At 40.5% G+C, this 14,718-nt stretch overlaps 1 protein-coding gene across 1 annotated transcript in view; it reads right to left on the bottom strand.

Annotated features, from left to right (window-relative positions):
- Positions 1 to 14,718, bottom strand: part of COL6A6 (collagen type VI alpha 6 chain) — a 127,892-nt gene that overhangs the window by 57,871 nt on the left and 55,303 nt on the right. The window contains exons 21-23 of the mRNA XM_066244667.1: positions 8,979 to 9,014; positions 7,338 to 7,400; positions 5,566 to 5,628 (exon numbers count right to left, since the gene is read on the bottom strand). Coding sequence (XP_066100764.1) covers positions 5,566 to 5,628; positions 7,338 to 7,400; positions 8,979 to 9,014 — 162 coding nt within the window. The remainder of the gene's footprint in view (positions 1 to 5,565; positions 5,629 to 7,337; positions 7,401 to 8,978; positions 9,015 to 14,718) is intronic.

Here is a 14,718-nt window from a genome sequence, read left to right as displayed (position 1 = left end):
TCATCCATTAGGTAATAGCTTCTATACTTCTTAAAGGAAGGGCCATTCCAGCTGCCTTCTTATCCTTATCCCTGGAACTTTGTATAGTACCTAGAACCCATCAGTTCACCTATCTTTTATTACTTATCCAACCCCCTCTCCAGGAATTGTTCTCAGGAGATAAAATCATGTGTTTAATTTGTTGGTTTTCCACATGAAATTGTCATGTACATCACAGAAGAAAGAAGGAGAGAGATTTTAAGTGTTCTTGACAATAAGGGATAAACTGGAAGTCTTGCCTCAGGGTCAAATTCTGTGCTTTTTTTTTCAAACATAATGAGTTCCATGAGATGAAGAATATTTCTGGGAGATTACTTCATATGTAGTCGCCTTGAGCGCGCATGAGCACAAGGGGAGTTTCCTGTTTGGGAGCAGGCCAAAATAAAAGATTTCCTGGCTGGAGGAAACAGGGCCTTTTCGTTAGAACATCAGAAAACCTGATTTTATTTCCTGTGTAGGACTATACAAAGCACCAAACTGGGGACTGTGGCTGCTTGAATGGGGCTCGGGCTTCTGAATTGTTGCCCAGATAAATCACCTATCAAATACTGCTTGTTGGAGAAGTAACCAGGTTTCTAAAGGAAAGAAGAAAAATTCCCTGCCACCCCCAAAAGACCAAAGACTCAAAAAGCTGCCTTGATCCAAGATCAAAGGTAGCTGTGAATTAAAATAGAAGCTTAGGGCATTTAAAGGGAAAGGGCATCAGCTAGAGGTCAAATCTCCACTGGCTTTGTCATGGTGTCCTTTCATCAAACACTAATTTTGTGCAAGGCACTGTGACAGGAGGTATGTATTATACCAGGGGTCCCCAAACTACGGCCCGCGGGCCACATGCGGCCCCCTGAGGCCATTTATCCGGCCCCCACCGCACTTCCGGAAGGGGCACCTCTTTCATTGGTGGTCAGTGAGAGGAGCATAGTTCCCATTGAAATATTGGTCAGTTTGTTGATTTAAATTTACTTGTTCTTTATTCTAAATATTGTATTTGTTCCCGTTTTGTTTTTTTACTTTAAAATATGTGCAGTGTGCATAGGAATTTGTTCATAGTTTTTTTTATAGTCCGGCCCTCCAACGGTCTGAGGGACAGTGAACTGGCCCCCTGTGTAAAAAGTTTGGGGACCCCTGTATTATACTTAAACTTCAATCCTTACAACAACACAATGCGATACACATTGTTAACACCATTTTACCAATCAAAAACAGATTCTCAAAGTGTTTAACCCCAAATCACTCAGTTGATGAGAGGATGAGATAAGAACCAAACCTGATTCTGACTCTAAAGACTGAGCTCCCAGCCACTCTGTCTCCTGCTCTGAGGCCCCTGTCTCGGGCAGGATTCCCTCACTCTTACCATCCATGCAACAGTTTAAGACCGGAGTTTTAAAAAGGTGAATCTCCAAACTGGACGTAAGAGGCGGGGGCCAGCTCTAACCTCCAATAAGGTGACTTGGGCTGGGGGAGTTTTTTTCATTCTCAGACTCTGTCACAGAGTTCTTGGCACTTACAACTACTTTAATGTTAAGCGAGGACAGAAGGGTGTTTAGAATTTAATTGTTTTTTAAAAAAAATATTGTCCTTAGATTGCATTTTATCAGGTGGGATGGAATTAGGTGTTTGAAATGAATGTCTGGGGCATTGCCAAGGACAAGTTAATTTTGGATGGAATACACCAGGGCAAGGAAAGGGATGCAGATTCATCTCGCCTTTAAAAGGAATCCTATTCATTATTATAGTCATGGGGATAAAACCTTGCCTACACTCACAACCAGCAAGTGTCAGGCTGGGATGAAACCACCCAAGGAAGTTAAATGCTCAGCCTCTGTAAGTCTGAGAAAAAAAAAATCCAGAGGCCAGCAAGGGGTGGGCTGACTCAAGAACAGAGCCCCAACACAGCTGAGAAGACGTTGACCTCGACACTGCCAGTCTAGCCTATGTTCCACACACATTGGACCATGTGCGGTTCCCCAGGTTCACCTTAATCTCTCTTTTCATCTAACCTGGTTCCTTTCCTTGGGTGCTTGCCTTTCTCCTCTGGTCACCAGGAAAACACCTCCTTACCCTACAAAGCTAAGCCATTCTTCTCATCCTTTAACTCCATTCTTCTCCAGCCACTCCACCTTACGTATAATTCTATTTCAATATTTAACTCATCACATCTCAATTGTCTGTCTGCTAGAGTCTCCTTTATGAGACTGGGAGCACGTGAGGCTAGGGTCTGTGTCTCATTCATTTTATCCTACTACAGGACCTGACAGCAGAAAACACTCAGTCAACACTTGCCAAATGAGTAAAAGGAATGATTGATAGATCATCTAATCCAGTGGTGGTCAACCTGGTCCCTACCACCCACTAGAGGGCGTTCCAGCTTTTATGGTGGGCTATAGAGGAGCAACCAAAGTATAAATAAAAAGATAGATTTAACTATAGTAAGTTGTTTTATAAAGATTTATTCTGCCAAACTTAGCAAAAATCTGACATAAAGTACTTGGTAAGCAATTATTATTATATGCTTTAACTCTGCTTTATAAATTTTATAAAGTGACTTCCCTACTTTATAAATCACCATTACTGTGGAACCAGTGGGCGGTTAGAAAATTTTACTACTAACAGAGATACAAAAGTGGGCAGTAGGTATAAAAAGGTTGACTACCCCTGATATAACCTAATACAGACTAATAAAAATCAAAGATTAAAATACAGGTTATATATTATATTGTTATTATTATTCTGGCTTTCCTGGGATTGGTTACAAGTATGCTTTGAGTATAAAATATCCCTGTCAAATCAGGTAACATTGATGCAATCTAGCAGTAATAAACATTTATACAGTGCTTACCATATTCCAAAAACTGTTCTAAGCACTTAGTATATTAAACCATTTCATTTTCACAACACTCCGATGAGACAGCTACTATTACTATTCCTATTTTACAGCAGAGAAAATTGAGGCACAGAGAGGTTAAATAAATTACTGAAGGCCACATAGTTATGAAGACACAAGGCTGGCCATCACACTCAGGGGCCCTGGCTTCAGACTCTATGCCAGGGGTCGGGAACCTTTTTGGCTGAGAGAGCCATGAACGCCATATATTTTAAAATGTAATTCCATGAGAGCCATACAACGACCCATGTACGTTCTGCATTATCCAATAAAAATGTGGTGTTGTCCTGGAGGACAGCTGTGATTGGCTCCAGCCACCCGCAACCATGAACATGAGTGGTAGGAAATGAATGGATTGTAATACATGAGAATGTTTTATATTTTTAACGTTATTATTTTTTTTATTAAAGATTTGTCTGCGAGCCAGATGCAACCATCAAAAGAGCCACATCTGGCTAACAAGCCATAGGTTTCTGACCCCTGCATGCCCTTGACCACTATTCTATGCTTTGTAAAGACGAAATTCTACTTTGTATCCCAAATTTCCACTGAATAGTTTCAACCTTCTTTGATGTTGCATACGATACTAGTAATTATTTCACCGAACACCCTGCGTATTTAAAGATAATTCTAGCTCAAGCTGGAATTAATATTTTGAGCCTGATTTTCCATTCCTTTTCAAGGCCTTGGTTATATGACTGGAGGACCTTTAGCTAAACCAGAAAGAAAGGGACAAAGGAAGAAACAAAAGAATATGCCATGACTTTCAAAGTTCCTTCTTCCTTTTCATGGTGCCATGGGTCACTTTTCCTTTATATCACAGCCATCTACTTGGCTGAATTAGCACAGGCTAGATTTATGCAAAATGCTCCAGCACTCCACAAATTAACAAGCCTTCAGAATACCGTCAACAGACATCACAGCCCTTTTGCTAAATGTACATCCTCAGAACAACTTTCAAGTTTGCAATTAGAAAAACACTCCTGTGATTGCACCCGAGTGGCTGGTCCTTGCGTGCTACAAGCAAATACAGAGACTGAGTCAGTGGACTTAGAGCCAACAAAGAAGAACACCCTTTTGTATACCTGATTGCGTTTGTCTCCGTGGTTTTCCCTCATTGAGAATCTCATTCATCATGTCCCGAACATAGAAAATTCTACACATCTTTGAAATAGTACTTTCACTGTGGTGACAAGGGTATTTAAAGAAAAGCAAGCAAAGAGAGAAAACCACGCTTTCCAGCCAGATAAATGGAAGAGCTAGAACAGGGAGCAGTGGTGCCTTTGACTGCCTCTGGCAGTGCCGAGAGGTTGAATGATTTATGAGTATGGCCGATCTTGCCAAGGAAAGATTAAAGGGGACTCACTCAGAAGTACACTACAGGGCAAATGAAATAATTTATTGGAGTAACAGCCATTTGGATACAATTTTGTATTCTAGAGCAAGGGAATTACTAAGCTCTTTGAATTTCAACCTCTCTACATCTCAATATTTTATATAAACAGATGAGATAATCACCCAATATATGTTTCCCTTGACATTTACTTTATTTTTAAATCCCAATTGGTGGTGCCAGCAAGCTTTTAATGATTCAAGGATGTGAATACAAAAATAGTTACTTCTCATCAATTTAATCCTATCATAAAATTTTAAATTTTTCATGGTTTTTGAAGGAGTACATTCATCAAAAGATGGGAAAAATGTTCTCATGAGCAATAATTAATGTGCTTTAAAATATTGTGTCATGAGATACAAGTTTATGCAAATATCCTCTTACATATTTTGATGGTGGCCACATCCACTTATGTGTTGGACCACTGCCCAGTTTAATTAATAGATACAAAGTAATGGATTCCCTTTATCCTCCTGTTATCCCAGAGTACAAGTCCCAACTATGTCTCATTCATTCGTTTGCTAATCAATTCATTATACAAATATGCATTGAGCTCTAGTGTGTAGCAGCACTGTTGTTCTGGGCTCTGGAATATAGTATAAGCAAGACAATGATGTGACCTTTGCTAAGCTTACAATCTAGGAGATGGGACAAAACCCAACAAACCAAAAAACAAAAATGGCTAAACAAACAGATGTATATTATGATATCAGGTAGACCAGGGCCAAATCATGTAGGGCCTCATTGGGTATGTATATCAGAATCACCTGGAGAGAATTAAAGTTACTGAGACCCCGGCCTCACCTCCACACAGAGAGTCTGATGTCAGTGGTCTGGGGAGGGTCCCAAGGGGTGGAGTGTTCTACAGTCTGTCTGAGAGACTCACAGGTGTGGCTAGGTCAAGGACCACTGGAACAGGTTGTATTTGGGATGCATGGGGAGCTCCCACCGGTTGAGATAAAGGAAGTGATGTGACCTGATTTATACAGAAGAGGAATCCCAAACCTAACAACAATGGCTGAGCTGCCGAGGAAAAGGGTTAGAAACCAGCTCTGTGTGGGACAGAATGACAGCCTGCTTAGCCAGGTAGGGACCAGGGTGTGGTGTGGCCCTATCGAGCAGTGAAGCCACACCTAACACACTTTTCCTACTTCACAGACAATATAATCTGTCTGTAAGGAAGAAACCAGAAGGACATACAAATTAAAGCCAAGGTCAAAGCCGGATGTGGTCGCCTCCCCTCATTACATACCTGGGGACCTCTACTTCCCAGACCTCCTTTTTCTCCTTTCACACCGGCCTCTCCTCTCGAGCCCTAGGCGCAGAGAATTAAAGCATTATTTTCTCCTAAAAGAGAACACTCGAATATTCACCTGAATATTAAAATGGAAATGCTAAGTCAGTGACATGGACAGAAATTGGAAAGAGAAGCCCACTCATGTCTTTGGTTCTGTCTTGATCTGTCAAGCTCTCCCTCTGGGCCGGGACACACATGTCCAATCTGACATTTAGACAGTTGGGCATTTGCAACCCAAGTGAAGAAATACTGAACAGGTGCGTTTTTTCAGTATTGCTTTCTAATTATCCTAAGCATCTTCATACTCCAATTGCATGCATTATGTTAAAAGAAGATAACCCTAAAAAAAAAAAAAAGAAAATAATGCTTCATTATATAAGCTTGAAACTGAAATATTTAAATAGATGTTTTATTCAAGAACCACACTGAAGACCAGTCATGAATAAGACATGGCACGCGCTAAGATGACATTTGGATGTTTCTACTTCTGTAATATTATACTGCTTATTAACTGTGGCCTCCGGAGGTTATGCAGAGAAACTTCCAGGCTGGTTTGGTTTTTGCATCTCTCTCTCTCTCTTGAAACTGTCATGAAACAAGGATCTACAAAATGGAAGAAGGGGTGTAATAGTGGCATTGCTTGTTTAGCACGAAATAAAGCCAGCCAATCTATTGAACTGCTTCCCCAAAGCCCTAGTGGCAAATAATTCTCACTTGAAGGTGGGAAAAATGGACTTTCCTCAGCTGGAAGCAAAACAAAGAAAAGCAATCAAGCTGGAAAGAGATCGAGGTCCAAGGGGCAGACTATCTACTGCGCTGAAACCTCGTAACATGTGAACGGAGTTTCTCTTCTGACGTCTAAGGATAGTTTGCCCAACTTCCATGCACCAAGCAGCCAGAATATAATAGTTACTTTAGTTTTTTTCTTTTTTTTAACCATGTGGGTTAAAACTTTGAAAAACTGCAGAACTGTTGATTGTCTTACATTTGCCAAACAGCAAAATTATTTCTCAAGATTTCAAAACTAATAATTGAGAGGAAGAGAAAAATATTCTCAAGTCCTGTTGTCGGACTTTTTTTTTTTTCTTTCCTCTCAGCCTGTTCTAGGACTTCCCTTCCCTGCTCACTGTTTCAGGCCACATTTGCCCCATCTGGCACCGCGCTGCCCTTCTCCTCATGTGACCAGGGCGAGTGCCAGCCACAGCGTGTCCCTTGTGAAGGGGAACGTGCCGGAGGCAGCTCCCAGGAGAAGTGAACTAGAAAGCACAGGCTGAGTGCCACGCTACAGATCACCCTGCTGAAGACTCAGCTGTATTTGGAATAATTGTTTCCTAGAGGGGAGCCAGTTTTTCTACAGCACAGGCGTCCAGATATGTAACACTAAGCGCTTACTGCGCTCAACTGACCCAAATTCCCAGGTCTGAGGCTCAGTGTTTTCTTTAGCTCAAGGTCTCTTTAGAATACCTTAGATGAGAGCCAGAACCATCGCTCAGGGACCGTGGCTTGGCATGGTCAGTCTCGTTTCACCTCCTGAGGAGGACGTAGCTTATGTGAAGGAGACCAAATACTGTACAAGTCAAGACTGTGGCGCTTCCCTACTCTATAGCCCTGAAAATACTGTAAACAACTATGATTCTGCAAGGGGGAGCTCGGTCAAGGATCCAGGGAATTCTATGAAAGGCTTCAGATTCTTGAAGTTTCACATCATGATTCATCTTAATGCCTACCTGAGGGCCGTTAGGTCCCAGTGAGCCTTCGGTTCCATCAGGGCCTGGGGGGCCTGGTGTCCCCTGTGGTGAGAGAGAACCTGTTAACACTGTTTCCTGAGAATTTTGTCACCTTTCAGCGTATGATTATAAGTATTTTTTTTCAATAAAGGAAAATACAAAGGAGGCAAAAAAATTTTTCTATAATCTCATCAAGCAGAAATAACCACAGCTGATCTGTTGGCGTATTTGCTTTGAGTCTCTCTTTCTCTCTCTCTCTCTCTTTCTCTCTCTCCCTTATTATCCTGTCACACTTATAATATGCCATCTCAAACTTGGGTATTTGACCTGAAAAACCTCACAATTTACTTGGCATTTTCTTCAAAAATCTCTAGGCATCCTCCAGCTTTGTATTTACATTCAAACAGCTCAAATATCTAAGAATCAAGCTCAGCATTCTCCTCCCATTGCCCTTGAACTCTGCCACAGATAAGAATTCCAAGAAGAGTAAGAAAGGATTAAGGAAAGTTCAATTTAGGTGACTACGAGGACAGACCAAACATATCTCAGTTGTTAGACAGTTGGATGTGATTAAATGTCCCTCACTGATGCCTTTCTCCAGGACAGAGAAAGGACATTTCCCAACACTTCATTTTCCCAGTCTCATTTCATTGATTTCATGACATTTTTCTGGATTTGCTTTTTTGTTGGTGGTGGTGTTGAAGACCCACCTTGAAGTGTGTGTGGATGGAGTAATCTCTATGGATGGTAAATACATGTAAGTCTTTATCTATCTGAAAATGTCGATTTTCCTTACTTACAGTCTACCTGTATACAGAATTCTAGGTTAATGGCTATTTTCCTTCTGCACCTGCAAGATATTAATTTGTTGTCTTTTGGCCTGTATTCTTTGTGAATGGAAGTCTGTTGCAATCTAAATTGTTATTCCTTTCCTGGGTAAAGCTGCCTTCTCTTGGCTGGTGGTGCTAAGATGTTTTCCTTAACATTCTAGAGTTTCATCATGATGTGATTAAGAGTGGATTTATTATTTATCCTCATTGTATATATTATTAATACGAGGAAGTGTGTTTCCTCAATTTTGAAAAATCCTAAGTCATAACTGCTCTTTCATAAGTGCTGTAGGCTTATGAGGCATGTATAATGTATCACCAATGTTTACAATAGGATGTGATTAGGATATTTGCTGTAGTCCACTTTTAAATAAAACATTCAGAAATTCCATTTATATTAGGGTTTTATTGTACTCTCTTGGCTTAAAAGGAGTTAATGTAAATCTAAATAAAGTGGCAGAGTTAATTAAGGAAAAATCTAAAGGAAAATCACCCACTGAGTTACCACAGTTTGCATGTGTCATCCAATCAAAGTTCAATTTAACAATAATTGGGCCAAGTAATGTCTCTTATCATTAATTTTTATGATTTTGAATAAAGTGTCCCAAATTTCATTTTCTTTTAAGATTTGAGTTTTTAAAATTGTAGCCTAACAGTTTTCTAACGTTTTATTCCACAACCAGTATCATCAAAAAGAAAAGAACTTCTGGCCTGGAAGGGACTTTACTGAGCGTTTATTCCGGCTCTTTGATTAGACAGAATATTTATCATTTAAAGTTAAGAAAGAAAGAAAAAAAAAGAACCACTGTACCTGTGGGCCTATATGTCCCCTTTGGCCATGAGCTGCCTAGAACAAGAGGAAAAGGTATATATCAGTAATGGGGGAAAAATGCTTGTTACAATTCATTTAAATTAGTAATGGGCACCTTAAGGCACTGACATTAAAAAAAAAGTTTCCATATATTGTCCAAAATATTACACTACCCACTGAACCATGAAAGCAAAATTCTGCCCATTCTGAATTTCTATCAAGGCAATAGTTAGTAATTAAAATCATAGACAACTGAAAGCTATAGATGCTTATGAGAACAGATTATGGTCAATAATTCATCCTTCACTAAACTGTTACTAGAGTTGTTCACACGAGCTCCAAAAAGGACTGATTTGAATTTTACTTCCTTTCATTTTTTCCAAAGTACTACCACGTAAGTCAGAAATCAGGAACAGAGTGGCCAACAGGCAGGAAGCCAGAAGAAAAACTGGAAGAATTGACTTCATGAACTTTATCATAGGTTAATTTCAGAAGCTAAAGATAGCCTAATTTTCCCCATTCTCGACTCCAAAGCCAAATGTCTGTCAAAGATGAAAGTGACCACAATCATTTAAGTTACTCAATTCAGTTTGCTAATAAAAACCCATTCAAAATAATGGTGCTACAAAATCAAGTGGGTTTTTCCCTGTTACCCTCATATGTAAGATTAGTTTCCAGATTTATGCCAGATCAAAACTTCATAGATCTGGAAATCAAGAGACAAAGGCATGTTATTTTCTAACTTAGATCTCTTGGTAAAGTAATAGCAGTACTGACGTCCAGGATTTGCAGAATTCAGTAACTATCATACAATATTTTCTTGATGGAAATTTGAGATATTTATGTCACATTGAGAGGCCAGGATTGCAGACTTTAAATTCTACTAATCTTATTTGAGTCAGAATTTATTATTTTCTAGGAAATAGACTGCATCTGGGGAAATGGTTGAAGGCCTACTTCTTGAAAACCCTGCTGATTAATCTGCTGGAGATGAAAGTCCATATCCTTTCTATCAGAGAGAAGGAAAGGAAGATTTCTCTACTCCTTTGGCACAAGGGCTTATCTGCTCTGAATCAGTTCATTTAAGTTCCATTAAGAAAAATATCTACCAAGGATTTACTACCCAGAAGGCACACTGGATGGGAAGCAGAGGAACATAAAGATGACACACATGTGTACACATACACAGAGTCCTTATTTCAGGGTGCCCCCGCTCTTTGGGTCTGTGGGGTGTGGGAGAGAAATATTTACAAGGCAGAGTAGGCAAAAGCCACAGGAAAGGAGAACAGCAGAAATATGGGTTTGGAAGAAAGCAATAACTTCCAGTTGGTCAAATCAAGAAAATCTTCCTGGAGAAGGGATTTTTAAAGATGGGCTTTGGAGGATGAGTAGGAGTTTTAAGGGAGAAGATATAAGAAGTTCTTTTTCTAGTAGAGCCTGAGTCAGGCGTGGCCAACAGTTTTTGCCCCCGGGCCAGATTAGAAAAGAACTTTTTCACAGGCCGGACAAAATATTAAAATTAAAAAATGTTAAATACAAAAACAATTTGTTTAAGTAAACAAAATTTTATTATGTAATTTGTTTATGAATAAATGTAAGTAATTTAGTACAACAAATTAACAAAAAAACTAATGTGACGTGTTGAGGCGCTTTGCATTGCCTATTATTTTTTTAGTATCTGGCTCTGTACTTGTAGTAGCTATTCTTTCTTTACTTATTTTTTTTCATTTTTCTGAAGCTGGAAACAGGGAGAGACAGTCAAACAGACTCCTGCATGCGCCCCACCGGGATCCACCCAGCACGCCCACCAGGGGAGAGGCTCTGCCCACTAGGGGGCGATGCTCTGCCCATCCTGGGCGTCGCCATGTTGCGACCAGAGCCACTCTAGCACCTGAGGCAGAGGCCACAGAGCCATCCCCAGCGCCCGGGCCATCTTTGCTCCAATGGAGCCTTAGCTGCAGGACGGGAAGAGAGAGACAGAGAGGAAAGCGTGGCGGAGGGGTGGAGAAGCAAATGGGTGCTTCTCCTGTGTGCCCTGGCTGGGAATCGAACCCGGGTCCTCCGCACGCTAGGCCGATGCTCTACCGCTGAGCCAACCGGCCAGGGCTGTAGTAGCTATTCTTAACACAGCCTCCAAATGTAACTCATTCAATCTTGATCTTGTACTTTATTTAGAGTCATTAAATAAAAAGTTAAGTTCACAAATATAAGTTGAGCTGAAGATTACTAAATATTCCTTGGAAAGTTTTTTTTAAATTTCCATATTTTTCATTATTCAATTGCTTATAAAAATTGCACAGATGAGTACAAAAGTTGTAAAACTTTATAATGGAATTTTTTTAAAAAAATAAAGAAGTGGAGGGATGACGTCAGAGTAATGGCGGAGTAGAAAGCGATACCGATAAATCTCCCCCAAAACTCAACAAGATCTTCAACCAGAAACAGAAAAACCTATACTTGGAGCCTCCAGATGCTTCGCAATACACCCGAAGGTATGGTCGAGTGAAAAATTGGCTAAATATATAACCAAACACCGAAGGAAATAGGGAGTAAGAAATGCTCCGCCTTCCTCACTAACCTAAACAGGGCGGCTTTCTCTGGTAACTGTGAATATAGAAACTGAGGCGGGCAAAGGGGGTGAATACATCCAGGCTGCGGCATAAAAGGCCAAACCAGGCTGTGGCACGGAGATCCTAGCCGAGGAAAAACTGATCCTGTGGCAAGCCGGGCAATACAAGCTAACACTCGCGCCAAACCCAAACAAAGAAAGACAAGCGGGGCAGCCATTTTACCCGTTCTCCTGGTTGGTGCGCAGTTAGTGGGCGAGAGATTTCTTCCTAAGCCCTGGAAGTGGGTGTCCGTGTTACCCCACAGAGAGGCAGGGTCAGAGGCCTTTCTGTGGGCTGAAAGCAGAATCTCTGGGCAGCCCTAGCGCCTTGGGAAAGCCGCGCATGGGAGGGAGCAAGAACTAATTCCAACGGTGGAAATTTTCCGTGCTGGTGAGGGTTTCACTCAGAGGGAAACGCGGCCGGCCTCATACCCTGGTGTGCGCGCGCAGATAGGAAGTGAGCGATTCCTCGAGTGCCTCGGCAGTGCGTGCCCGTGTTATCGCACAGAGGGGCAGAGTCAGGGGCCTTTGTGTGGGCAAAAGTGGAATCTTGGGCCGCCCCAGTGCCTTGCAAAAGCCGCACACGGGGATGGAGCGAGAGCGAATTCCAACGCTGCAACTTTTCCATGCGGTTGGGGGTTTCACTCAGAGCGTGAGACTGCTGGCCGGATATCCTGGTCTGTGCGTGCAGATAGTGAATGAGAGTTTCCTCCAAGCACCCCGGAAGTGGGCGCCCGCCTGTGTTATCGGACAGAGTGGCAGAGCCAGAGGTCTTTGAGTGGGCGGAAAGCCTGCCTGATTATGCTAGCAGCTCTGACTGACTGAGCCTTACCCAGAGCCCTGTGCTGAGTGGGAATAGAGTGGGGAGTTGCCAGCTCTTTGAACCTCTTACTATCTAGGCAGAGGCAGCAGCAACCCCATAGCTGGATTATCAGGCTACTAATTGAGGAAGGAAAGACTAGGAGAAAGGCTCCAGGAACACAGACTCTCTCACTGTCGGAGCCTATAAATGCTAATGAGCCTCGACTCCCAAAGAGACTAAAGCACAATACATGACATTGCCATAGAGACTTATCAACTGCAAACCTCTACCTGAGTGTGCCAAAGGGGCAGAACCCGGGGTACAGAGTCACCGACCAGGAAGAGGGAGAGAAAAGAAAAAGCAAGAAGATAACCTCTCAAAATCAAGAATAATCTGCTGACTTTATAACCTATCCCATTTTATTATATTTGTTCGTTTGTTTCTCTTATCTTCATTCTTGATACTTTTTTTCCTCCTCCAATTTGGCCGATTAACTCTCTGCTGGTCTTACTCTCTCCTCTCCTTGAACTACACTACCCATAAGTGTTACATCTCCCATTATCTTTTTTCTCCTCTTCCTTTCTCTCTATGAGGGTTGCACTCCAAAACCCTTAACTCTCTCTCTCTCCTTTCTTTTTTCTTCTTTTAGTGGTTCCTTCTTTTTTTTTCTCTCTCTCTTTCTTTTCTCTCTCTATATTAGTTTCTTCCTTTCTCCTTTACATCTCCTCTCATTCAAACCTCAATAACAAACAAATTATCTTATCTGGGACTCAAACTTATGTTTGTGGCATTTTGGGGGTTTTTTACTTCACCTTTTTAACTCACTAGCAGTGCTCCCATCCCTGGCTCTCCATTTTATCTAGTTCTTGTTCCACTAAATACAATAGTATTTTTTTAAATTTGTCCCCCCATTTTTCTGTTTTCCTCTTATTCCTCTCATCATAACTCTTAGACAACCAACACTTAAAAGTAAATCATTTTATTCTTGACCCAAATTTTCTCCTTATTTGCTTTTTGTGGGTCCATACCCCTCCCTTTTTTTTTTTTTGCCCCTTTATTACTTTTCCCCAATTCAGGCCCTCCATCACAGGCATTGTTTGTTATAATTCACAGTTCACCACAAGATTTTCTCAAGAAAAAGGGGAGAGGAGAGGAAAAAAGGAGGAGGGGAATAATTTCCTTTTTTAAAAAATTATTATTTTATTTTATTTTTATTTCATTATTAATTTTTTTTTAAAAAACAACTCTTTTTTATTTTTTATTTTTTTTTAAACTTTTTATTCTTTATTAAATCTCATTAATACTATCAACAAAACCACCCTCAGATGCCATTAAGGAAGAGAAAATCGAATATCATGGATACAAAAGAAAGAGAGGTAACACAGCTAGATGAGGAAAAATCTATGGAGAAAAAATTTAATATATTGGAAACCTTGGAGCTAAATGACAGAGAATTCAAGATAGAAATCCTAAAAATCCTCCGAGATATACAAGAAAACACAGAAAGGCAATTTAGGGAGCTCAGAAAACAACTCAATGAACACAAAGAATATATGTCCAAAGAAATTGAAACTATAAAAACAAATCAAACAGAGATGAAAAACTCAATTCACGAGCTGAAAAATGAAGTAACAAGCTTAGCTAATAGAACAGGTCAGATAGAAGAGAGGATTAGTGAAATAGAAGACAAGCAACTTGAGGCACAACAGAGAGAAGAAGAAAGAGACTCAAAAATTAAAAAAAATGAGATAGCCCTACAAGAATTATCTGACTCCATCAAAAAGAATAACATAAGAATAATAGGTATATCAGAGGGAGAAGAGAGAGAAAATGGAATGGAGAACATACTCAAACAAATAATAGATGAGAACTTCCCAAGCCTGTGGAAAGAACTAAAGCCCCAAATTCAAGAAGCAAACAGAACACCGAGTTTTCTTAACCCCAACAAACCTACTCCAAGGCATATCATAATGAAATTGACACCAACAGCAAAGAAAAAATTCTCAAGGCAGCCAGGGAAAAGAAGAATACAACATATAAAGGAAGGACTATTAGATTATCATCAGATTTCTCAGCAGAAACTCTACAAGCTAGAAGAGAGTGGACCCCAATATTTAAAGTCATGAAAGAGAGGAACTTTCAGCCACGAATACTATACCCATCAAAGCTATCCTTCAAATATGAAGGAGAAATAAAAACATTCACAGATACAGAAAAGATGAGGGAATTTATCATCAGAAAACCCCCACTCCAGGAATTACTAAAGGGGGTTCTCCAATCAGATACAAAGAACAAAGAAAAACAGAGCCACAAGTAAAAGCTCCAAGAAG

Source organism: Saccopteryx bilineata, chromosome 10 (assembly GCF_036850765.1).
Source record: "Saccopteryx bilineata isolate mSacBil1 chromosome 10, mSacBil1_pri_phased_curated, whole genome shotgun sequence".
NCBI lineage: Eukaryota > Metazoa > Chordata > Mammalia > Chiroptera > Emballonuridae > Saccopteryx > Saccopteryx bilineata.
This window is presented reverse-complemented; position numbering and strand designations above follow the sequence as displayed.